We start from the raw sequence: 25,216 nt of genomic DNA, 5'->3' as shown, positions 1-25,216 counted from the left end.
TTTTTTAAAAAAAGATTACTTCAAAATCATGGTGCGTCTTATACTCCAGTGCATCTTATAGTCTGAAAAATACATTAGTTGCCATTCCTATTCATTGGCTGACCTGGTTACCATGTCTCTGCCAGTCATGAATTCTCTGACAGTACTTCATATCAATATTTGTTTTACAAAAGAATAAGGAATCCCTGGAGCAGGGGTGTCAAACTCACGGCCCAGGGGCTGGATGAGGCCCATGGCAGTGCCCTGGAAAGAGAAAAGGACTGGCCTGTGGTGCCTCTGCCAGCAAAAACCATTTTAGCTGGCAGAGGGTTGCAGGAAGCCGTTGCAGCCAAACACAAAGCTCGCGAGGGCTGCGGGCGGCCCTCTCAAGCTCCACTTTTCCAGACAGAAGGTTGAAGGAAGCCATCATAGCTGAAAACAGAGCTTGGGAGCCCGTTTTCACTGGCAGAGTGCTCAGGCTGCCCCCAGTGCCCCTGACACAAGTGACATAGAGCTGGCTATGCCCCCTGGCTCTCCCAAGGTCAAACTCAATCCTGATGCGGCCCTCAATGAAATCGAGTTTGACACCCATGCCCTAGAGCCGGGATGGCGAACCTATGGCGCACTTGCCACAGATGGCCCATGGAGCCATCTCTGGGGGCATGCGAGCTGTCACCCAGGTCAGCTCCAGTGCGCATGTGTGCGTGCCTCCCGCCAGCCAGCTGATTTTTGGGTCTCTGCTGGGAGATGCACACACATGTGTGGAGGGTTGTGGGGTTGTGGGTGCATGTGCGGGGGTTGTGGGTGCATGCGTGGGGATTGGGGGAATGTGGCCCCATCCCTGTGCCCCGCTTTTGGTCCCAGGAGGCTTCAGCGAGGCCTGCTAGCACCAAAATGGGGTTTGCATACGCATGTGTGGGGAGTGGCGGGAGCGTGGAGGTTCATGCACATATGCACAGGGGGCAGGGCTTGCAGGGGGCATTGCATTATGGGTGTCAGCACGCGCCCCTGAGTGCTTTCAGCACCTGAGGAAAAAATATATTTGCTATCACTGCCCTAGAGTATATATTTCCTTTATGTGGGCCCAGAGGTGGGTTCCTACCAGTTTGCACCTATTCGGTAGAACCGGTTCGTCAAATCTACCGAACCGGTTAGAAGAGGTTCCACCAGTGGATCCGGAAAGCAAGCCATACCTACAGAAGAGGTTCCAAAAACTTTTGAAACCCACCACTGATTTACATGCTTCAAATGCCAGAGTTTCTGAGCCAACATGACTGGAGGAGGAATTCTGGGAGTTGAAGTCCACAAGTCTTTTTTTGTGTGTGTGTCAAATATTTATTTTATTTCTTTAAAAAAACACACACAAATATTTCATCATTTGTCAATCATTAAGACATTGAAGTACAATTTTTTTTTGTGTGCCCCTCCCTCCCTCCACCCCCCAACCCTCCTCCTCCTCCCCCCCCGACTTCCCAGAACCCGTACACGGTATGGATTTTTAACTAACACAGTCTAAAATCTATTGAGAAAAAAGAAATAAAGAAATTAATGACATTCTACATTGACCTTAGCTTCTTCTTACTGAACTAACTTTTAACAGTTTAAATCATTTCTGATCTTAAGCATAGGCTAACTGGAATTTCTTGGTCCCGTATTTATTTTGTATATAGTCAATCCATTTTTTCCAGTCTCGTTTATATCTCTCATTTGAATGATCTTTAAGATATGCCGATATTTTAGCCATCTCGGCTAAGTTTGTGACTTTCAATGTCCATTCTTGGATTGTAGGCAAGTCTTCCTTCTTCCAATATTGCGCCACCAACAGTCTTGCTGCAGTTATCAGGTGCAGAATCAAATTAATCTCTACCACTGTAAAGTCAGTACATATACCTAGTAAAAATAACTGAGGAATAAACTTTATCCTTCTTTTAAAAATATTTTGCATGACCCACCATATTTTTATCCAGAATGCCTTAACCTTTTGGCAGGTCCACCATATATGATAATATGTAGCATCGAGAGAACCACACCTCCAACATTTAGGCTGTACATTCGGATACATAGAAGCCAACTTTTTAGGATCTAAATGCCATCTATAGAACATTCATTCTATAGAAGTCCACAAGTCTTAAAGCTGTCAACTTTGAACACCCCTGAGGTTTTTTTTCTAAAGGGTTAGGAGTGCAAGGATCTTGTAACTTGACAGCTTTAAGACCTGCATGCTTCAATGCCAGAGTTTCTGAATAGCTGCTTGGACCGATCTAAGTAGTAATTCATAATTTCATATCCGGTCACATGGGCAGCAAGCCACTCCCATCCAGTCACATGGGTGGCAAGCCATTTCCACAAAGGAGGACACACCCACAGAGTAGGTTCGAACACTTTTTGAAACCCACCACTGTGTGGGCCTCTCCTAAAATATTAAGATGCTTGTCTCCAGATGTGGATTTGAAATAATAGCTCTACAAACCCAGGAGGTGCCATTAGGCAGAGGTAGCTCTTTATTGACAATTAAGCTAAATGACTATCATTGATGCTTTACATCACAGCTCCAGCAGCTTTCAAAAAAATAATACTGAGAAATAATTTAAAAGTCAGTATAGATGAGGTTATAAAAGTTTTCCCTTCTGCAGTCCAGAGAAAGCAGCCAGGTTGGATTTTGCCCTTTTAGATTCTGACGATGACTTCCATACCCTGGGATGTGCTTCTCCATTAGGTCCTGCTTGTTGATGTCAACTCATGCAATGACAGAACTGACATAATTACATGTGGCAGCTGAACATTTTCTGCAAGGATCTACTTGATGGAAATCGTCTCACCCTTTGTAGTTCTGCATACTAACTGGATGTGTTAATACATTTTTTTAGTTGATAGTGCGCCATATGCAATGTTGGGATTGTGGATAGGCACAAGGAAGTGTCCTCTAGAGAAAATGTTGAGGGCAGTGATCCTACTGGGGTTGCTGGTTGACATAAAGTGCCAGGTGGATGCTACACTTTGTCCCAGAAGCGATCCCTCTCCCATCCTCCATGAATGGTATAAACCAGGAAACCTCCTCTTTGGTGGGATCACAGCTCAGATTGCATGTGTGCTAGAGAAACATTACTTTGAGGAACATCCTTCACAGAAGTCATTCATGCCACCACTGTGAGAACTTTAATTTTACTTTTCCTTCGTCTCTGCATATGTTTGTGAAAAAACGATGGGTGTTCCTTATATATATATATAGAATAACAGAGTTAAAAGGGATCTTGGAGGTCTTCTACTCCAACCCACTGCTTAGGCAGGAAACCCTCCACCACTTCAGACAGATGGTTATCCAAGCTCTTTTCTTAAAAACTTCCAGTGTTCACAACTTCTGGAGGAAAATTGTGCCATTGATTAATTGTTCTTACTGTCAGGAAATTTTCCCTTAATTCTAAGTTGCTTCTCTCCTTGGTTAGTTTCCACCCATTGCTTCTCGTCCTACCCTCAGGTGCTTTGGAGAATAGTTTGACTCCCTCTTCTTTGTGGCAACCCCTGAGATATTGGAAGACTGCTATCATGTCTCCCCTAGTCCTTCTTTTCATTAAACAAGACATACCCAGTTCCTGCAACTGTTCGTCCTATGTTTTAGCCTCCAGTCCCCTAATCATCTTTGTTGCTCTTCTCTGCACTCTTTTTAGAGTCTCCATATCTTTTTTACATTGTGGCAACCAAAACTGGATGCAGTATTCCAAGTGTGGACTTTCCAAGGCATTATAAAGTGATAGAAAATGATGGTAGCATAAAACCATGGAATCAGAATATTCTAAATTCCCAGTGGGAGATCTGAGATCTGAATTTGTTTCCTTAAAGCAGAAAAAATCCTGAGCTGCATTGCTAGTTTAAGGAAAATAGATTTGTTTGAGTTGTCACAGATGTTCAATAAAACCCTCAGCAGAAGTGTGAATCGATGTATAAGGAATGGAAAACCAATATAATCAACATTATACTGTGGAGTAGGGAAAAGAAGGGACCAGATTTACAAGGAGCAAATAATGCACTGTAAGAATGAACTGAATGAATTCAGTCATGCTTCAACTGAACCTTGCATTCATCATCATCATCATCCATTTTAGGAAGATACCTGGTTGATACCTGGGATGCTGGCAGCAACCTGTATCAACCATCAGTGCCAGTCAATAATATTTGTGATACATTTTTAAATGTTCAATTGACTGAGCTTAATGTTTAATAAATAAAGTATATAGCAACAACAACAATAAAATAAAATAATAAAAATGCAACATACCAGATATCACAGTTGTCAAAAACAGAAATGTAGAATTTACTCATATCACAGTACTAGGAGACGCCAGTTGAAGAAAAAGAATTGGGGAAAAAAATCACAAAATATTGCAACCTGGCCATTGCAACTATGCGACTATGGTTGAAACATGTATCAGTGATACTCATTGTCATCGGGGCACATGGTATAAAATAAATCAAGAAATTGCAGCTTCCTGCAATAACACCAGTGGAACTTCAAAAATCTGTACTACTTAGGAATGTCATATATTTTATGCAGATACTTTGTTGATACCTAGGATGCTGGCAGCAACCTGTATCAACCATTAACACCAGTCAATGGTATTTGTGACAAATCTTTAAGTGTTCAGTTGACCGAGTTTCATATTTAATGAATAAAAGAGATGATAATAATAATAGGGAGGAGAAGGAAGAAGAAGAAGAAGAAGAAGAAGAAGAAGAAGAAGAAGAAGAAGAAGAAGAAGAAGAAGAAGAAGAAGAAGAAGAAGAAGAAGAAGAAGAAGAAGAGAGGAGGAGGAGGAGGAGGACGAGGACGAGGAGGACGAGGAGGAGGAGGAGGAGGAGGAGGAGGAAGAAGAAAAAGAGCAAGAAGAAGAAGGAGGAGGAGAAGTAGTAGTAGTAATAGTTGTTGTAGTAGTAGTTCTTGTTGTTCTGGTTTTAGCTGTACAATTAAATTTCAGGTCATATTTTCCTGCAAGCGAGTCCTGTTACCAACCTCTGTTTCATGATGTTCCTCATTGATCTTTAATATCTGAAGCCTAGCATAATGTTCAAGTTTCATACTGTGCTTGCTATTGTTGCTTCACTGAACATATTCTTCTTTCCTCAATCCCTCTCTATTTCATTTATCCCTTCATTATGTTTTCAGAGCCATTTTAAAGTTGTATCAGCATTCCCTGAGTTTGGCATTCGCGGTGGAACAGATCAACTCAAACCCAAGGCTCCTGTCTAACATTACCCTGGGATTTTTCATCTCTGATAACTATTTTGATGCCCGGCTGACTTACCGTTCCACTTTGGAGCTACTCTTCCGATCAGACCAGTTAGTTGTCAACTACAGATGTGGTATCAAGGAGAATCTGGTTGTGGCCATTATTGGCGGATTTGGTGCTGATGTCTCATTCTTCATGTCAGATGTCATAAGTCTTTATAAAACCCCACAGGTGAGATATTTTAGAATTTTGAATAGAATACAGCTGGAAGGGACTTTGGACATCTTCTTGTTAGTTGTGAAGACGTGTCCAACCCATCACGATCCCATGGACAACGTTCCTCCAGGCCTTCCTGTCCTATACTATCCTCTGGAGTCCATTTAAGCTCATGTCTGCTGCTTTGGTGACTCCATCCAGCCACCTCATTCTCTGCCGTCCCCTTCTTCTTTTGCCCTCAATCTTTCCGAACATTAGGCTCTTCTGCACTGTCCTTCCTTCTCATTAGGTGGCCAAAGTATTTGGGTTTCATCTTCAGGATCTGGCCTTCTAAAGAGCAGTCAGGGTTGATCTCCTCTAGGACTGATCTGTTGGCTCACCTTGCAGTCCAAAGGACTCACAGGAGTCTTCTCCAGCACCATAGTTCAAAGGTCTCAATTCTTTGGCACTCAGCCTTCCTTATGGTCCAATTTTAACAGCCATCCATTGCAATTACGAAAACCATAGTCTTGACTATAAGCACTTTTGTTGGTAATGTGATGTCTCTGCTTTTTAGTATGCTGTGTAGATTTGCCATAGCTTTCCTCCCCAGGAGCAAGCCTCTTTTAATTTCTGTAGTCTTCATTTGTGGCAATCTTGGAGGTCTTCTAGTCCAACTCAAGCAGGAGAACCTATAATATTTCAGATAAGTGACTGTCTAGTCTCTTCTTAAAAAACCTCAGCTCCACAATTTCTGAAGGTAAGCTGTTTATTGTCCTCACTGTTAGGAAGTTTCTCCTTAATTCCAGGTTGCTTCTCTCTTTGGTTGTCAATACATATGTGTTGTTGCCCAGAAGGAGCTGTTGGAGTTGCCACCAGACTCCGACAGCAAGGGCCCCTATGAGTTGGTTCTGGAGGATGTGGAGGACCCTGGACAGGGTTCCGACTCTGAGCAGGGCGCAGAGAGGCTGGTTGGCCACCAGGAGGTGCCTGAGTCTTGGAGCACTGTAAAGTGAAAAAAAAAGGAGATTTCTTCCAACAACCAGTTCTCCGAACTGCTTAGAAAGTTAACAACGGGTTACATGGCTCCTTTTAGAGAACCTCTGTTGTAAATTAAATACACCCACTATCAGGCCTGCAGCCATATTTTCTTGTGGATCTCAGGCCTGCCACACTTTCTATTATTTTACTATGTATTTTCTGTTGTGGGAAAATGGGAGGGGGGATTGTACAGAGTTAGATGATATGTAGCCAAAATTGTTTCTAGAAAGCCAAAGTCATCCTTTGCCTCTGCACCTCTGCACCTGACCGGAACTGGATGGGTGGAAGCTGCCAGCATTGGCAGTGGAAGATTGGACCATGTGGGGGCAAGATCATGAACTTTGAACTGGTTGGGGAAAACCTGGAAGCCTTCAGATTTCAGCTTTCCCAGAGGTGCCAACATGGCTCTCTTAATAATTTGGAACTTTGAGCAATACTTTGCCTCGGACTCTGATTTACTTTTGGATGCTATTTGGAACCTTGACGCTCACATAATTTAGATTGGCCTCACTGCTCAGAGTTCCTTCCACTGAAGGAGAAATCTTCCGATCTCAGCTCTCCCAATGGGGATTTGGAAATGTTTTAGGTTCCAGGACTTGATGCTAAAATAGATCTCCATAAATAATTCACAGAGTTGTAGACTTGACTGGAAATTATCCTAGATTGACCCAGTGATGAAGTACTTCCATTAAATATCAAGTAACCTATTTGCAGGGACATGCAGTCAGGGGAGGCAGGGGAGGCAGAGCCTCACCACTGTCTTCATGAAAAGAAAAAAAATGTAAAAGGAAAAAGGCAAGAGCTGAGATCAGGCTGAGCTAGTTGCTGCCAGAGTCACCATGGATGACTCTGCTTAGTGCTTAACTGTTTAAAAAAGCCTCTAAAAAGCGCCCTCTACAGGACGTGGCAGGAGAATGACGTGCCTCATCTAGTCTGACTTTTTATGATCACTCGAGCAGAGTTAAGCAAGGGTTAAAAGCCTAAAAATTCCTGACGTAGATGAGGCACGTCGTTCTCCCGCCTCTTCCTGTAGAGGGTGCTTTTTTAAAGAGGCTTTTTTAAACAGTTAAGCAGAGTCATCCACGGTGACTCTGGCAGCAACTAGCCCAGCCTGACCTCAGCTCTTGCCTTTTTCCTTTTACATTTTTTTTCTTTTCATGATGACAGGCAAGAGCAGAGTTGAAATCCTCTCTGAAATAGCTGGAAAAGGTACGTGTGGGCCGGAGGGAGGGGGAGGAATTCAAACTTCATCATCCTGGTGCAACTTTGTGTGTGTGTGTGTGTGTGTGTGTGTGCGTGCGTGTGTTTGAGAGAGGGTGTAGGGAGCATATTGAGACAGTTCTTTAGTTTATGCACTATGTAACACTCTAATACTATGCCTTTGGGTCTTCTGAAATTTTAATTATCCAATCATAAGCAAAAACAATGTTTTCAGTAGAATGAATTTCCACTTCTACTTACACCTGCCAGCCAAAATGCTGCTAGTGGTGGGCTGAGGAGGAAAACCTAAATTTTCTAAATCCTGGTGCAACTTTGTTTGTGTGTGTGTGTTTGAGAGAGGGGGGAGGGAGGGAGAGAGGTAGGAAGGAGGGGAAGGGAGAAGAAAAAGAAAGAAGGAAATTTATTTAGCGAAGGAGAAAAACAAATGCTGTCACTTTAAATCGGAACTGAGCATGCCTGGCTGTGGAATTCTGGGAGTTGAAGTCCACAAGTCTAAAAAAATTGCTGCCTCACCAGCCATAAACCTCACTGCACGTCACTGCATATTTGGTTGATTTAGAATATTTTGATTCCATGACTTGATTATCTTCTTTTAATGACCCTATAATCCCTTGTGGGGTGGAGTCTGGGCAACTGAATGGGGAGCTGAGAGTTTACTGGCCAGATGCCTTTCCTATTGCCAATGAGGAGTTATATTCAGCAGATATACTCTCAACATGCTCAGAGAGAGAAATATCTGACTCTACCTAGGATAGAACTCACAGCCTCCTGATTGTGAGGCGAGCGCTCCATCTCTAGGCCACCGCACCACGTTGATTTTATCATGGGGACTGTTTATTTAGTATTGGAAATGGGATCCCATACAAGAAAAGAACATGTTTTTTTTTAAAGAAAGAATTCTTTCTCGGTTTAGTTGGGACACTCCAACCATAACCAACCAAGTGCACATTTTATTTCAGCTTGCCTATGGCTCATTTGCACCCAAGAAACAGGGAACAAGGATGTCTGCTTCCTTTTACCGCATGGCTCCCAATGAAATCCTTCAGATTGCAGGGATTATCCATCTGCTGAAGCACTTTGGATGGACCTGGATTGGCCTTCTAATTCTGGATGATGACAGTGGAGACAATTTCCTCCAAGCCCTGGACCCAGTTCTGTCAGAGAACAGGATCTGCTCTGCTTTTGTGGAGAGGTTTCCCAAACAATCGTTTTTCTTTATCTTTCAAGACGACATAGTCGAGAGGATATGCAATTATTTGAATAACCCCAAAGTCAACACGTTCATCTTCTATGGGGAAACCACCACGGCGATGCTTCTGCTGGTGCTCATCCGATACATAGACAGCGGACGTGGGAAAATGTGGATTCTGACGGCGCAAATGGATTTAACTTTATCAAGTCTTCATCAACCCCCAGATCTGCAATTTTTCGATGGAGCAATTTCCTTTGCTATTCACGCCAATGAACTGCCGGGCTTCGATGAATTTCTTTGGGCCATCAAACCATTTGAGATGCAACGAGCCAGCATGTTCAAGGAGTTCTGGGAACAAGGCTTCGATTGTGTCTTTTCAGAGAACAGCCGACCCGTGGAAAGTGGCGAAGCATGTACTGGGAAGGAAGAAGTAAGAAACCTTCCGGGATATTTATTGGAAATGACCGGCCACAGCTACAGTATTTACAATGCAGTCTATGCTGTAGCGCATGCTGTTCAGGGCATGAACATACTTAAGTCTAAATACAAAAGAGTCACAAAGAGTACAAGGGACGAACCTCAAGATCAAGACACCTGGAAGGTAATAACTAGTGCTGAGAACAACTTTGTTGTCAGGGGAAGAACAGTATCGCATAAAGCTCTTCTGAGCTTCCTCCTGTGTATCAAATTGGTGAGGAGGGAATACCAAAAAAGCTAATGCAATCCTTAGCTGCATCAACAGAAGGATACAATCAAGATCAAGTGAGGTACTAATACCACCCTATAAAGCCTTAGTAAGACCACACCTAGAGTATTGCATCCAGTTTTGGTCACCACACTATAAAAAAAAAGATATTGAGACTATAGGAAAAGTGCAGAGAAGAGCAACCAGGATGATGAGAGAACTGGAGGCTAAAACATATGAAGAACGATTGCAGAAACTCGGCATGGCTAGTCTAATGAAGAGAAGGACCAGGGGAGGTATGATAGCAGTGTTCTAATATTTGAGGGGCTGTCAAAGAGAGGAGAGGGTCAAGCTGTTTTCCAAAGCACCTGAGGGCCGGACAATAAATAATGGATGGAAACTGATCAAGGTGAGATTCAACCTAGCCCTAAAAAAGCAGCAGCTAAGGGCAGACAAGATAATTATCCTCGAGGAGTTGAAAGGAAGAAGGCTCCACCCCTTCCACACACCCTCATGCATCCCCCCCATGCTCTGTTTTGGGACTAGGAGGCCTCCCTGCAGCCTCTTGGGTCTGGAAATCAGCCGTGGGGGGCCTGCACCACACACCCCATGCCCCCTGGGTCTAGGAGGCCTCCCTGCACTTACCTGGGAGCCAGAACAGGGTGTATGGGGACTCCTGGGAGCAGTGGGGTGGGGTCAGCTGGTTGTCGGAACTAACAGTTCGCCAAACTGGATGTAAAATTAAGATTCGGTTTGCCCGAACAGGCTGAATCCCACCCCTGCACGTGCTTCATTTATGTGTCTCTTGTCGGAGCTTATAAATGTGACTTGAGCAATGTGTAATGGTTTAAGTATAGTTCTACTTAAAACAGAATGACAAAAATCAGTGGGTCTTAAGTAATGCCACTTTCATTGCTATGGAGATAAATTTCAAGAAGTTTCGAAGTTATCCTGCAAAGCTGAAGGAACCAAGAAGTAAATGAAGAGTAATTTATTTATTGTTGCTCACATATAGACAGGAATCTTCTGAGACAAATACACTGTTTATTATACTTTGCCACTCAGAATCACCTCTGGCTAGATGGGTGATAAATAAAATATATATAAATAAAATATATCCTCTTAATTTCTTCCTCTTCTTTTTATTTAGCTTCACGGGTTTCTTCAAGGCCTCTCATTTAATAATTCACTCGGTGAAATTGTGTCTATCAACAACCAAGGAGAAGTACTGTCTGGATTTGATATTACAAATTTTGTCATTTTTCCAAATAGCTCCTACCATATGATGAAAATAGGAAAGATGGATCCCAAAGCAATTGAAGGAAACAAATTCATGATTCATGAAGATTTAATTGTGTGGCCCAGATGTTTTAAGCAAGTATGGAATTGACTTGTTTTGGAGAACAATTTGGAGATCAGAGATAAATTTCATTGTAAGGTCTGCTTTCATTTAGCAATAGCATATAGGCTTTTCATGCTTTTCATGCTTTTCCATTGCCAAAGTCTCCTTCCAATATAGAGTAGGAGCTATCTCTCCAGAGAGGAACTTCAACCCCCCTTTGGAACACTTCAAATGGAAGTGTAGCCAGGCTCCAAAGGTATGTCAAACCTCCTCCCCAGAAGAGATGTCCTGGTCCCGGACGAGCCCCCAAATTGTGAGAAAAATATCCCAGATATAACGTCCTCATACCCCCCCCCCCCGCCAAAAAAAAAACTGACAGGGAGGCTATGGCAACAGAAAGCAGCTATTTTATTACACCTGCAGGTAGATTCCCAAGCAAATGAGAAGGACTACAAGGAATGTAGGTGCACCTTAAATACACAAAATGTAGCTTGGATACAAAAAAGACAATTACGTGCAAAAAACACAATATGAAAAGTACATGGAAATTCCCCGAATGTTCTGAAAGTGTACGTGTCCAGAAGCCCCAAAGGACCCAAAGGGAATTTAGTTGTTTAGCAGAGTGATAGCATGGGGACGGGGGCGGGGGGAGCAGAACTGTCCTTGAGTCTAGTTGTTCTGGTGTGCGATGCCCTATAACAGTGATGGCTAACCTTTTTATTGTCAGGTGCTGAAAGCGCATGGGTATGCTACAGAGCGCCTGCACGTCCACACCCATAATGCAATGCACACACAACCCCCTTCATGCCCTGCCCTCATGTGCATGCATGTGTGACCCCCATGTGCTCCCCTGCACATGAACCCTGCCCCCTCTCACCCCTTTTTCACTTCCAGATTGGTGCAGGAAGCTTCTGAGGCCCAAAATCGGGCACAGGGCGCCCTCATGTGCTGTTCTTGCACCCCATTTTGTGCCTGGAAAGACTTCCGCGCCAACCTGGAAGCCAAAACGGGCACTGCAGGAGGCCCCAAATGCAATGCGAGCGCCACCCCATGCATGCACCCAGCCCACCACGCATGTGCATGCATGTCTCTGCATGCGCCTCGTGCATGCGTGGCAGAGATCTGAACATCAGCTGGCTGTCAGGAGGTACACAGCATGCATGGTGGAGTTGAGCTGGTGCGACAGCTCGCATGCCCACAGAGAAGGCTCTGTGTGTCACCTGGGGCATGCCTGTCACAGGTTCGCCATCACAGCCCTATAACGTCATTTTGAAGGTAGAAGTTGAGACAATGTATGTCTAGGATGAAGGTTGTATATTCTGGCTTCACAGCAAAGCTGTTGATTATTTGTACGGCCAATGTGCAAAAAGTGAGTAACTGATTTGTCAGGTCATGGTTGGGTAAGTAAAACCCAAAATTCTCTCAACCGAAAGACTAGGAAGAAAATATTAATCCTTGAGCCATTGTTCAGAGTCATGCTTAAAGTGGTGATATCTTAAAGGCTGTCTACTTTTATTAAGCTAATATTGAGTCTCACAGCACGTATTTTTTTAAAACTATTTCTCCTTTTCCTTCAGTTGATCCTGAGAAGGGAAAGGAAGGAATAGTTTGGATGCAATCATGTGCAATATTAAGGGATTTCATTTCATGGTCCTACGATGCCCATTACTCTATTTGTGCAGGTAGATTAGAGGATGACTATCCAGTATTACTCAGATCTTCAGTCCTGAATTCAGAGGTGGGTTCCTCCTGGTACAGTATGGTACACCAGAAGAAGTAGTGAAAATCTGGTAGTAATGGTAGCCTGGCCATGCCCCCGAACCGGTTTTCCGGTCAGAAGCTTTTTTTAAGTCTTTTTTCCCTTCCTGTTCAAGCAAGGGAAAATGGGTTTAAAACATAAAAGAGAGAGGGGGGAGGGATGGAGGAAGGAAGGAAGGAAGGAAGGAAGGAAGGGAAAGGAGAAAGAAAGAAAGAAAGAAAGAGAGAGAGAGAGAGAAAGAGAGAGAAGGAGAAAGAGAAAGAGAAAGAAAGAAAGAAAGAAAGAAAGAAAGAAAGAAAGAAAGAAAGAAAGAAAGAAAGAAAGAAAGAAAGAAAGAAAGAAAGAAAGAAAGAAAGAGAAAGACAAAGAAAGAAAGATGCAGGTGTAAGAAGGAAACTCGCTTTTCAGCTGGGAGATTCAGCAAAGGAGAAAAACAAATGCTATCGCTTTAAATCTGAGTATCCAAACTGAGCGTGCCTGGCTGTAGAATTCTGGGAGTTGAAGTCCACAAGTCTTAATGCTGTAAACTTTGAAGACACCTGCTTTAAATTGAAAAGCTGCTCGGAAGGAGGTTTGCAAAGTGGTATTTAGCAGTTTGTTTCTGGGTCAACTGAACAACAAACTGGATGAAAGGAAGGATTCTTATATGGTTCTATGTTTTTGAAGTTTTGGGGTTTGTGCAATATGTCTTTGTGTTTGGATGATTCCCTGCTTGTGTGAATGGAGCCAAACTTTCTATAGGCTCATTATCTCATTATCTCTATCTGACAGGAATGTAGAATGAGCCTCAGGCAGGTTTCTTTGATAGCAGCTTGATTCTTCCTTTTCTGGGAGCCTTTATTATGAGTAATATTTTATTGGTGGGGGTTGCTTCCCATAGAGGGAAGGGAGAAAGAAAGAAAGAAAGAAAGAAAGAAAGAAAGAAAGAAAGAAAGAAAGAAAGAAAGAAAGAAAGAAAGAAAGAAAAACAGCACAGCAGTTTAGGGTTAGAAGGCTACTCGGAGGTCAGCTAGTCTAACCCGCTGCAGCAGGAAACCTTACATTATCTGGATTATTTTGGTGCCTCTAACAGAGAAGAAAATTGCCAGAAAGGAGAAGGAGTTTACTAGGACAAGGCTGCCATGCAGAGGAAGGCAGAGATAGTCCTTTACTTAGGACCACAATTGAGGCCAACATTTTGGTTGCTAAGCAAGAGCATTGTTAAGTGAACTTCACTACATTTTACAAGTTGTCGACACCCACCCAGTCACAAGACTGCCAAGCCATGCCCACAAAATAGGCCATGCCCACAGAATAGGTAGTAAAAAAAATTTGAAACCCACCCCTGCCTGAATCCCCTCCTTGTTTGTCAACAGGTCTTGCCCCGTTCAGTGTGTAATAATCCCTGCCCTGCTGGCTATCAGATGAAAAAGAAAGAAGGTGAAAAATTTTGCTGCTATGATTGTGATCCATGTTCTGATGGGAAGTTCTCAAACATATCAGGTAAGTTATTCTACCCTACCCTACCCTACCCTACCCTACCCTACCCTACCTGTTCTGACCCCCCTCCTTTGCTCGTTTAAAGACGACAGGCAGACAGACTTAAAAGGAAATAACTTTATCAGTCCTCGGCTCAGACTGGCTGTGAGCCCAAAATGAACATAAATAAAGTCTCTGGCAAGAAGATAACAGAATGCAAAAACAAAGATCTCTTACGGCCAAACCAGGTGTACAGAAAGAAAGCAAATCACTTCTCCAAGTGTCTCTCACAAACAAACCACGACCGATGAATGATGAACCATGAACAAACGACGAACGTTGACTTCTGCAACCAGGGCATGGCACCATCAGTCCTTTTATCTCCAGAAGACCACACTAACGAGCCCCAGCTGCATTGTTATTCCTGCATCCCGACTCAACTCACAGCAAACTTCTGCTGAGTCACAACACCTACTCTACCCTACCCTACCGTACCCTACCCTACCCTACCCTACTCTACTCTATATCAGGGTTCCAAGTAATATGCCAAGCAAACAGAATCCTACTCTACTCTGCTCTGCTCTGCTCTTCTCTGCTCTACTCTGTGACATATTACATTTTTTTCAGTGCAAAATTGGCCACATAGTAAATTATATATGTAGCTGGTTGTTTTTTTTTCATTGATTTCAGTACCAATTCTCATAGTGGAAGACTTCACTAAATGGTATAAATAAATAAAATTGGGTAACATCACCGTCAACTTTAAAGTACTATATATTTGTCACTCCATAAGGCATACCTGATCATAAGACACATTCCCATTTTTCTGCCTCCGGGCGTCCTGTTTTCAACCGCCATGAGTCCCATTTTTGGCCTCTTGAGTGTGAAATGTAGCAGTTAACTATTCCAATCACCAAAATCCTCCTTGGAATTTTTAAAAGACTGGTTAGAAAATCCAGGTAAGCATTCACCTGAATATATCTCCAAACAGCTCTGTGAGTCAAAGGGAGTCAGAGTGTGTGCTACAACTGAAAAATAATGGGAGTCCCTGGCTTACACCCATTCTTCTAGTGTCTGTTCACATCCACCATGGCCATGCTTAGGCCGACCCCTGCCACGCCCAATCCCAGCCATGCCCCACCACTATGACAGCCGGCTGCTAAAGCAAGGTCATGGCACACACTTGACAGTGAATCAGGAAAATTGTAATTGTGGGGCCTGACTGGCAAGAACAAAGAATGTTTATCAACAGGAAATATGCATGGGTAAAGCTTGTAGCAATTATGGGTAGTTAGACAACTTGCAGACTTCAGCTAAAAGTTAGGGCTGGCCTGCAGCAAATGAAATGTATATTATATAACTTTTGGGGCATTCGTTAGCCAAGGCTTAGGAATGGGACAGCTATAGACCAATAGAACAAATTGTAGAATGATTACTAAAATGTTTATTAGATGATATTTCTTGTTATCTCACCTTGTCCTGCCTTCTCCTTTAGTGAAAATATATAAAGCTTACTTAATCCTTTGTTCTTGGTTCTTGGCCTTTTGACCAGGAACCCATGTTTTTTCTTGGAGTACTCCAATGAAAAGCAATCAGATAACCTGCACCTCGTGTCTGGCGACTATCAGCTTTGACACCAGGTTCAGACCCAAATAGAGGACCGCAATCACCCCCGGACCTCCAAGGCCAAACATAAACCCTCATGCGGCCCTCAATGAAATCAGTGACACTAAACAGTAAAAAAATTGACTCTTGCCACAAGATGGGGCTCAACACATAACAAAGAACAGCAACATTATATACGTAACTGTTCTGACCCCCCCCCTCAGTCCGGTGATTAACACTGACACAGGCTTAGTAGTTTGCCACTCTTTATTTACAGCAATTACAATCCTGTTGGCTGAAAGCCCAAACACGACTCACAGGAAAGAAGTTGGCAGCAACCCAGACTCCAACAGACAATGCAGACAAGAGCTTCTCCAAATTGTTACAAACGGTTGTGTCCTGCAAAAGGACTCCTCCCAAAGTCTCTTCTTATATACTCTCTTGGGAGGGGCCAAGCCACAACCACCTGATTATCTCTTATGAGTCTGTCTCTGTAGCTGCTGTTTCCGTTTCTCCGCCCGTCTCTGTCTGGTGTCAGGGATAAACTCCCTTTGATCCTCCCCACCGCTCCATGCCTCATGCGCCTCCAGTGGCCAACCAGCCTCTTTGGTCCCTGCTCTGAGTCTGAACCCTGCCCAGGGTCCTCCACATCTTCCATAGCAGACTCATAGGGGTCCTCGCTATCGGAGTCCATCAGCCACTCAAACGGATCCTGCTGGGCTACAACACATATCTATAAGTTGGACGCATTACAGTCACATTAACCTATTTGGATGTCAACTCCCAAAATTCTCCAGTCAGAATTCTGAGACTTCATAAAATGGCTAGGTTTTAAAAGCACTGATCTAATGCAATCTATATTTCACGGTGCTAAATCTATCATGAAGGGTTAAATTCCATGTTTCATTTCTTATTTGCAGACACAATGGCCTGTTCTGAATGTCCAGAAGATCAATATCCAAGTAAGGACAAAGTTCGATGCATCCCCAAAATCATAACCTTTTTAACTTATGAAGAACCTTTGGGGATCAGTTTAGTTCTGGTTGCTCTTCTTTTTTCAATCATTACCATATTCATACTTGGAATATTTATTAAGTATAAGGACACCCCTATTGTTAAAGCGAACAACAAGGACCTCACCTACACTCTCCTCATCTCCCTTCTGCTCTGCTTCCTCTCCTCTTTTCTCTTCCTTGGAAAACCTCTGCATCTGATTTGCTTCCTTCGGCAATCCATCTTTGGCATTATCTTCTCCATGGCCGTTTCTTCTGTGTTGGCCAAAACCATCATGGTCATTGCAGCGTTCATGGCCACTAAACCAGGATCTGGCATGAGAAAATGGTTGGGGAAAAGACTGTCCATCTTAATTGTTTTTTCTTGCTCCTTCATTCAAGCAGGCATTTGTCTGGCGTGGATGATCACTTCTCCCCCATTTCCAGAACCTAACATGAAATCAATGGCTGAAGAGATCATAGCAGAATGTAACGAAGGGTCTGTTGTGATGTTTTATCTTGTCTTGGGTTACATGGGGTTTCTGTCTCTGGTCAGCTTTATGGTGGCTTTCCTGGCTAGGAACCTGCCCGACACATTCAATGAAGCCAAGTTCATCACTTTCAGCATGCTGGTGTTTTGCAGTGTTTGGTTGTCTTTTGTTCCCACTTATTTGAGCACCAAAGGAAAGTATATGGTGGCTGTGGAGATCTTCTCCATCTTAACTTCTAGTGCTGGGTTATTGGGATGTATCTTTTTCCCTAAATGCTATATTATTTTGCTAAGGCCTGAGCTCAACAGCAAAGGGCAACTTGGAATGAAAAAGCATTTCTGACTATTAAATCATGACTTATTGATATATGCTGTGATTTTATTTATTGTCTCCTAAAATGAAAATGGAGCTCATTTATTAACTGTTGACTTTATCAATACTGTGCATCCCTAGTATGTATAACCTTTTATGAATAATAATAATAATAATAATCCCTTCGACTCACATACCTTTTCCAGCTGTTTCACAGAGGATTTCAACTCTGGTCTTGTCTGCCATGATGAAAATGTAAAAATGTAAAAGGAAAAAGGCAAGAGCTGCTGAGGTCAGGCTGGGTTAGCTGCTGCCAGAGTCCCCAGTGGATGACTCTGCTTAACTGTTTAAAAAAGCCTCTAAAAAAACGCCCTCTACAGGAGGAGGCAAGAGAACCAAGTGCCTCATCTACATAAGGAATTTTTCGGCTTTTAACTCTTGCTTAACTCTGCTCGAGTGGTCATAAAGATAGACTAAATGAGGCACGTGGTTCTCCCACCTCCTGCTGTAGAGGGCACATTTTAGAGGCTTTTTTAAACAGTTAAGCACTAAGCAGAATCATCCACTGTGACTCTGGCAGCAACTAGCTCAGCCTTTTTCCTTTTACATTTTTTTTCTTTTCATGATGACAGTGGTGAGGCCCTGACATGTATAAGATTGTGGATCAAATTTTTATGGATGGAAATGCTGCCATCACTACCGGTCCGGTACACCAGATTTTCACTACCTCTTGCCATACCGGACTGGACCGGTAGGAACCCATCTCTGCTTTCATCCCTATCATACTGTCCACATTTATTTGTACTCATTTCCCTTGTTCATGTCCATGTTTATACTTATACCTGTTGTCTTGTACATGTTTGACAAACTAAATAAAATAAAAAAAATCTGTTTGGCTTGAAGGGTTACCAACAGGTACAGTGAAGTTAACCATGCACTCCACAAAACAATTTTTTTTAAATTTTCTCTGGATTTGAAAAGTTACATCTCTCTCTCTCTCTCTCTGGAAATAGCAGGGTTAGGCCTACAGCCATCTTTTCTTTCAGATCTTTGGCTGCCAATTACCTCCATTAGACCGATTAGATCCAACAGATTAGGCCTCCTCTGAATTCCATCCGCTGGCCAGTGTCGACTGGCGACTACCCGGAGGAGAGCCTTCTCTGTGGCTGCTCCGACCCTCTGGAATGAACTCCCCATGGAGATTCGAACCCTCACCACCCTCCAGGCCTTCCACACAGCCCTTAAAATCTGGCTGTTCCGACAGGCCTGGGGCTAAAGAGCTGTTGCCCCCGTCTCGAATGGTATGACTGTTGTGTTTTAAATTATGCATTATGCATTGTTATGCTTTGTTTTAAAACTTTTTGTCTGTATCCCCCTTCCCTGGTTTGAGTTGTGAGCCACCCTGAGTCCCCTTCGGGGGAAAAGGGCGGCATATAAATACAATAAACTGAAACTGAAACTGAACTTTCTATTATTATACTATGCATTTTCTATTATGGGAAGATGGGAGGGGGGTTGTACAGAGTTAGATGATATGTAGCCATAACAACATTCTTTCTAGAAAGCCAAGGTCATCCTTTGTCTCTGCACCTGACCGGAACTGGATGGGTGGAACTGCCAGCATGGCAGTGGAAGATTGGACTATGGGATGGGTTTGTGGGTGTGGGGGCAAGACCTTGAACTTTCAACTGAGTGGGGGAAACCGGGAAGCTTTCAGATTCAGGTTTTCCCAGATGTGCCAACATGGCTCTCTTAATAAATTGGAACTTTGAGGAATCCTTTGCCTTGGACTCTGATTTACTTTTGGATGCTATTTGGAACACTGACATTAACCCGAATCTCCCTTAAAATACTTCACCAGCTACCCTGAATTTCAGGATGCTGTCCAGGGTCCTGAGCCCCAGCACCGAACCGAGCCCAGGTACTGTAAACTCTCAAGGAAGATGGAGGAAGAGAAGAGCAGCAGATGATGGATCATGTGAATGCTCTAACTCAGTCTGCACTCCCTCACCCCTTGCCATTTCCACAGAGATCCAAATGAGAGTTGAAATAATGATCTTCCCCATCGACCTGTATCTTCATATGAATTTTACCTTGGTGGGAAAAGATAATGATGGAGCATCACATACTACTTAAAATCTACATGAGGTTTTTCATCTGTTTGGTTTCAACTGAGGCTGTATATTCCCTTTGCTTTTGTCAGATTATTACTGATGCAAGAGTCAAATTTCCCTATGGAGTCGTGAGCCAATATGAAAATCGTATGACTTACCCATGCCTGCTCTCTGAAACCAGAAATGATGATTGCTATGCAATTATCAGACTCTGACATTTCGGACAATCTCCATTTGCTTCCCACTAGCTACTAGAAAAAAGTATTTTTAAAAAATGCTACGAGTCTGAAATAACTCATTTGAGGTTTCCATTCAGGGCAGGGGTGGAAGGAAAACAGGACTTTTCATCATTTTATCCAGGGCACTTTTATTCCCCATCCTTCCATTCTATGCAAATGGAATTCATAGCAATCATGATCCTGTAGGGGTGGGTCACACTCTGACAACTGACGGGGGATGCTAGTCCTGTTTCTATTTCTTTTTACGCCCACAGTGAGCAAATTTGCAGCAGAGACGTGCTCCAAAAATGACCCTCTCCCTGTTCGACACGAGTGGCAGCAAGCGGGAGATGTCCTTCTTGGCGGGGTGTCATCACAGATCATTTATATTTTCTATCCACTTTCCTTCAATAAACATCCTTCGGAAGAGCTGAAGACCGATTTTCCCATGTAAGGATTTCATCCCCCTTTTTGTTTGCTGTTAGATGCCCCAATGCTTTGACAGTTTTACTGAGTCAGAATGGTCTATCGCGAATGGCAGGAATTGGGTGTATCTAGTTTAATCAAAAGGAGGACTAGGGGTGATATGACAGCAGTCCTTCAATATCTAAGAGGCTACCCCAAGGAAAGTAAACATCCTTCAAGGATTTCATCCCCTTTTTGTTTGCTGTTAGGTGCCCAAATGCTTTGACAGTTTTACTGAGTCAGAATGGTCTATCGCGAATGGCAGGAATTGGGTGTATGTAATCAAAAGGATGACTAGGGGTGATATGATAGCTGTCTTTCAATATCTAAGAGGCTACCCCAAGAAAAAGGGGAGTCAACCTATTCTCCAAAGCATCTGAAGACAGAATAAGAAGCAATAGATGGAAACTGATTAAGGAGACAACTAACCTAGAACTAAGGAGACATTTCCTGACAATGAGAACAATTAATCAGTGGAAAGTCTTGCCTCCAGAAGTTATGGGTGCACTGGAGGTTCTTAAGAGGAGATTGGACAACCATTTGTCTGAAATGGTTGCTTGGGCTTGAGCAGAGGGTTAAGATTTTCAAGGTCCCTTCCAACTCGGTTACTCTGAGTGAGAAGTCTTCAGATGAGTCCATTCGACTTGTTACGTTATCTAAGTTTGAACCCCAGTTGTTTTGCCAAAGCTTATTCCTGAACCTCCAAGTTCACTATTTCAAGCTTTGATCGTAGGTTAGAGGGAAATATAAGAATCAGAATGATGCAGTGATTACGGCACTGGGTTAGAAACAAGAGTTCTGTTAGTTCGAGTACCGCCTTAGGCATAAAGCTCACTGGCTGATTTTGGGGCTAATTCCTCTCTATCAAACCCAGAAAGAAAGCAAGGAAAAATATTTTTTAAATAATGTTGGAAAACTACATTAGGTATCCATTTAGCCACCAGAAGTGCAAAAGGACATGAAGGCAAGGAAAGAAAAAAATAAAAATAAAGGTGGAAAGGTAGTGTTTGTTCATAGTGAGCTACAACTTCTGAAGGCAAGCTATTCCACTGGTTAATTGTCCTCATTGTTAGAAAGTTTCTTTCTTAATTCTAAGTTGCTTCTCTCCTTGATTAGTTTCCATATTCCACCCATGAATCATTATTCTTTTAAAAAGTAAAATATAACCATGCCCACTGATTTTACTAAACGTTTTGAAAAAGAGACACTTGGAAAGGCTGAAGCATTTGAAATCTTTACAAATCATGCCTTCTGTTGAAGAGTATTTTGATACAGCTTCCAGGTATGCATTATCTGTTCTTCTATCTCTCTTTGTTAAAAAAATGAGCTTTTTCTTCTTCTAAATTTGGTGGCATGAATTTGAGATTTAAATGTAAGTCATCCATTCCTTCCAGTAAAAGTTTGAAAGATTTCCCTGTCCCAGGTTTTATATTCATTATATAAGTTGTTTTTTATGCATAGAGTAGTATATGAATCATTCTCATGATGTATCTGACTGCGTGTTTAAAATTAAAGTCAAGGAACAAGGCAGAAAGCAGAAAGAAGTGACTGGCAACTGATTAATCTCAATGGCCAGCAGTAACGTGTTTAAATATTCATTCCCTAGATTTTTATGAGTTAAATACTTAAAATGTCTTAGATTAAATACTTTTCTAAACTTCCTTCCTTCCTTCCTTCCTTCCTTCCTTCCCTCCCTCCCTCCCTCCCTCCCTCCTCATTCTTTTTTTTCCACCCAGTTGAGGAAGAAATTAGAGAAAATGGTATTTTCTTCTGTAAAAAGCTTTGATTCAGGATGGAAGGTAATAGATTATATAGGACCGAGCAGGCTACATGTTCTATTTCTAATTTTGAGCAGACAAACAAATTATACCAAATAGGTACACCAAGTAACACTTCCTTTTATTTTCAAAACCCATGTTCTCCTCTTCCCAAATTCATGAGCAAGTGCCTTCTTTTTCTCTTGGGAATTTCTCACTCCCTCTCTATCCCTAATTTCTTCATGGATTATCTGTAAAGTTTTTGCTCAGGTATGTCTAGTTTAAGGAAGACAAGGGCTAGGGGAGACACGATAGCAGTCTTCCAATATACTGTATCAGTGGCTGCTATAAAGAATAAGGGGTCAGTCTATTCTTCAAAGCTCCTGAAGGCCGGACAAGAAACAATGGATGAAAACTAATCAAGGACAGAAGCAACCTAGAACGAAGGAGAAACTTCCTGACAGAATCATTGAAATGACTTGCCACCAGAAGTTGTGGGTGCTCCAACACTGGAGGGTTTTAAGAAGAGATTGGACAACCATTTGTCTGAAATGTTAAAGGGTTTTCTGCCTGAGGGGGCATTGGGTTAGAAGATCACCAAAATCCTTTTCAACTCTGTTGTTCTGTTATGCCCTCTCTCCATCAGTGATGAAAAACCAGTGACTGTTGCTTGCAATCAATCTTATTCAGTACTGCTGCATTTTTCTTGCAATGTTAGAAAGCTTCAGTGGTGAAAAGAGTAAGGTTCTACATTTAGGCAAGAAAAACAAAATGCACAGGTACAGTATAGGTGGTACCTTGCTCAATAGTAGTAACTGTGAGAGGGATCTTGGAGTCCTAATGGATAACCACTTAAATATGAGCCAGCCGTGTGCAGCAGCTGCCAAAAAAGCCAACACAGTTCTAAGCTGCATAAACAGAGGGATAAAATCAAGATCACATGACGTGTTAATACTACTTTATAATGCCTTGGTAAGGCCACACTTGGAATACTGCATTCAGTTTTGGTCACCACAATGTAAAAAAAGATGTTGAGACCCTAGAAAGAATGCAGAGAAGAGTTGATTAGGGGACTGGAGACTAAAACATGTGAAGAACGGTTGCAGGAACTGGGAATGTTTAATTTAATGAAAATAAGAACTAGGGGAGACATGATAGCAGTGTTCAAATATCTCAGGGGCTGCCACGAAGAAGAAGGAGTCAAACTATTCTCCAAAGCACCTGACGGCAGGACAAAGAGCAATGGGTAGAAATTAATCAAGGAGAGAAGCAGCTTAGAACTAAAAAAAAATTTCTTGACAATTAGAACAATTAATCAGTGGAACAACTTGCCTCCACAAGTTGTAAATGCACCAACACTGGAAGTTTTTAAGAAGATATTGTAAAAGCCTCTGTTGGCTTTTTTGGCAGCTGCTGCACACCGCTGGCTCATATTTAAATGGTTGTCCACTAGGACTCCAAGATCCCTCTCACAGTTACTACTATTGAGCAAGGTACCACCTATACTGTACCTGTGTATTTCGTTTTTCTTGCCTAATTGTAGAACCTTATTCTTTTCACCACTGAATTTCATTTTATTAGATAGTGCCCAATGTTCAAGTTTGTCAAGATCCTTCTGTATCTTAAGCCTGTCTTCTGGAGTGTTGGCTATTCCTGATAGCTTGGTGTCATCTGCAAATATGATGAGTTCCCCATTTATCCCCTCATCCAGATCATTGATGAAGATGTTGAAGAGTACTTGGCCTAAAACAGATTTTTGGGGTACTCCACTGCATACATCCCTCCATGTAGATGCAGTTCCATTGAGGACTACACGTTGAGTGCAGTTGGTCAGCCAGTTATGAATCGGGTGGTAATGCTGTCTAACCCACATTATTCTACTTTATCTAGTAGTAGGTTATGGTCTACTTTATCAAATGCCTTACTGAAGTCCAAGTAAACTATATCGACGACATTTCTCTGGTCCACTAATTTTGTCACTTTGTCAAATAATGCAATAAGATTAGACTGGCATGATCTGTTTTTGACAAACCCATGTTGGCTTTTGGCTATTACATTGTTTACTTCTAGCTGTTCACTAATTCATTGCTTGATTATCTTTTCCAGAATTTTTCCTGGTATTGAGGTCAGGCTGATAGGTCTGTAGTTTCCTGGATCTATTTTTTTCCCTTTTTTGAAGATGGGAACCACATCAGCTCTTTTCCAGTCCTTTGGTAGTTCCCCGGTGCTCCAGGATCTCTGAAAGATATAGTTCAGTGGTTTTGAGATCTCGTCTGCCAGTTCCTTCAGAACCCTGGGGTCTAATCCATCCAGTCTGGGTGATTTGAACTCGTCTAGGGTAGACTGATGCTCACTTACCATTTTCTTCCCTATTTCAACTTGTGTTCCTAATCTGATTTTTGTGGTGCTGTTTTTGATAGGTTGGACTTTTTTTATCCCTTTGTGTAAAGACAAATGCAAAAAAAAAAATGAGTTAAACAGTTCTGCTTTCTCCCTGTTGCTTGTCACCTTCTTGCCACTTTCTCCCAGCAATGGACCAATTGTTTCCTTAACCTTTTTCTTGTTTTTAACATGTTGGAAGAAGCTTTTTTGTTATTTTTTACTTTTGTGGCAAGCCTTTCTTCATTGTGAGCCTTAGCTTTCCTTACTTCATCTTTACAGGCCCAGGCTATTTGTTGATATTCTGCCTTAGTTATGTCCCCCTCTTTCCACTTTTTATACTTATCTTTTTTGTCTTTCAATTTGTCAGAGAGTTCTTTATGCAGCCATTCTGGTTTCTTTTGGGAGCTGTTATTTTTCTTCTTCATTGGTATTGTGATAGACTGGGCTTTTGTAATCTCATTTTTCAAAATTTCCCAAGCTTCTTGAGTTGTTTTCCCCTTGAGGATTCTCATCCATGGAATTCTTCCCAAGCTCTCTCTAAGTTTATTGAAATTGGCTCTTTTAAAGTCCAAGACTCTAGTTTGAGTTTGTTCTACTACTTGTGTTTGCATAATGTTGAATTCCAATATTGCATGGTCACTTGCCTCTAGGGTTCCTGTGGCTTCAACATCTTCTATCATTTCATCTTTGTTAGTGAGACTTAAGTCCAATATGGCTGATCCCCTTTCCACTTTTCTACTTTTTGGAAAACAAAGTTGTCTGCTAGGTTTGTTAGGAACCTGTTAG

At 42.3% G+C, this 25,216-nt stretch overlaps 1 protein-coding gene across 1 annotated transcript; it reads left to right on the top strand.

Moving 5' to 3' along the window:
- The first annotated feature begins 5,198 nt into the window (after positions 1-5,198).
- On the top strand, positions 5,199-17,524 carry LOC148046856 (vomeronasal type-2 receptor 26-like). The gene is made up of 5 exons (XM_087715011.1): positions 5,199-5,432; positions 8,618-9,451; positions 10,686-10,913; positions 13,992-14,118; positions 16,620-17,524. Exons 1-5 carry the CDS (start codon positions 5,397-5,399, stop codon positions 17,522-17,524), a joined length of 2,130 nt encoding a protein of 709 aa, XP_087571137.1. The 5' UTR covers positions 5,199-5,396.
- Positions 17,525-25,216: the final 7,692 nt, after the last annotated feature.

This window comes from Thamnophis sirtalis, unplaced genomic scaffold (assembly GCF_051295495.1).
Source record: "Thamnophis sirtalis isolate CommonGarterSnake01/CBP01778 unplaced genomic scaffold, rThaSir2_p1.2 scaffold_4, whole genome shotgun sequence".
In the NCBI taxonomy this organism is placed as follows: Eukaryota; Metazoa; Chordata; class Lepidosauria; order Squamata; family Natricidae; genus Thamnophis; species Thamnophis sirtalis.
The sequence above is the reverse complement of the archived record's forward strand: the minus strand, read 5'-3'. Positions and strand labels throughout refer to the sequence as shown.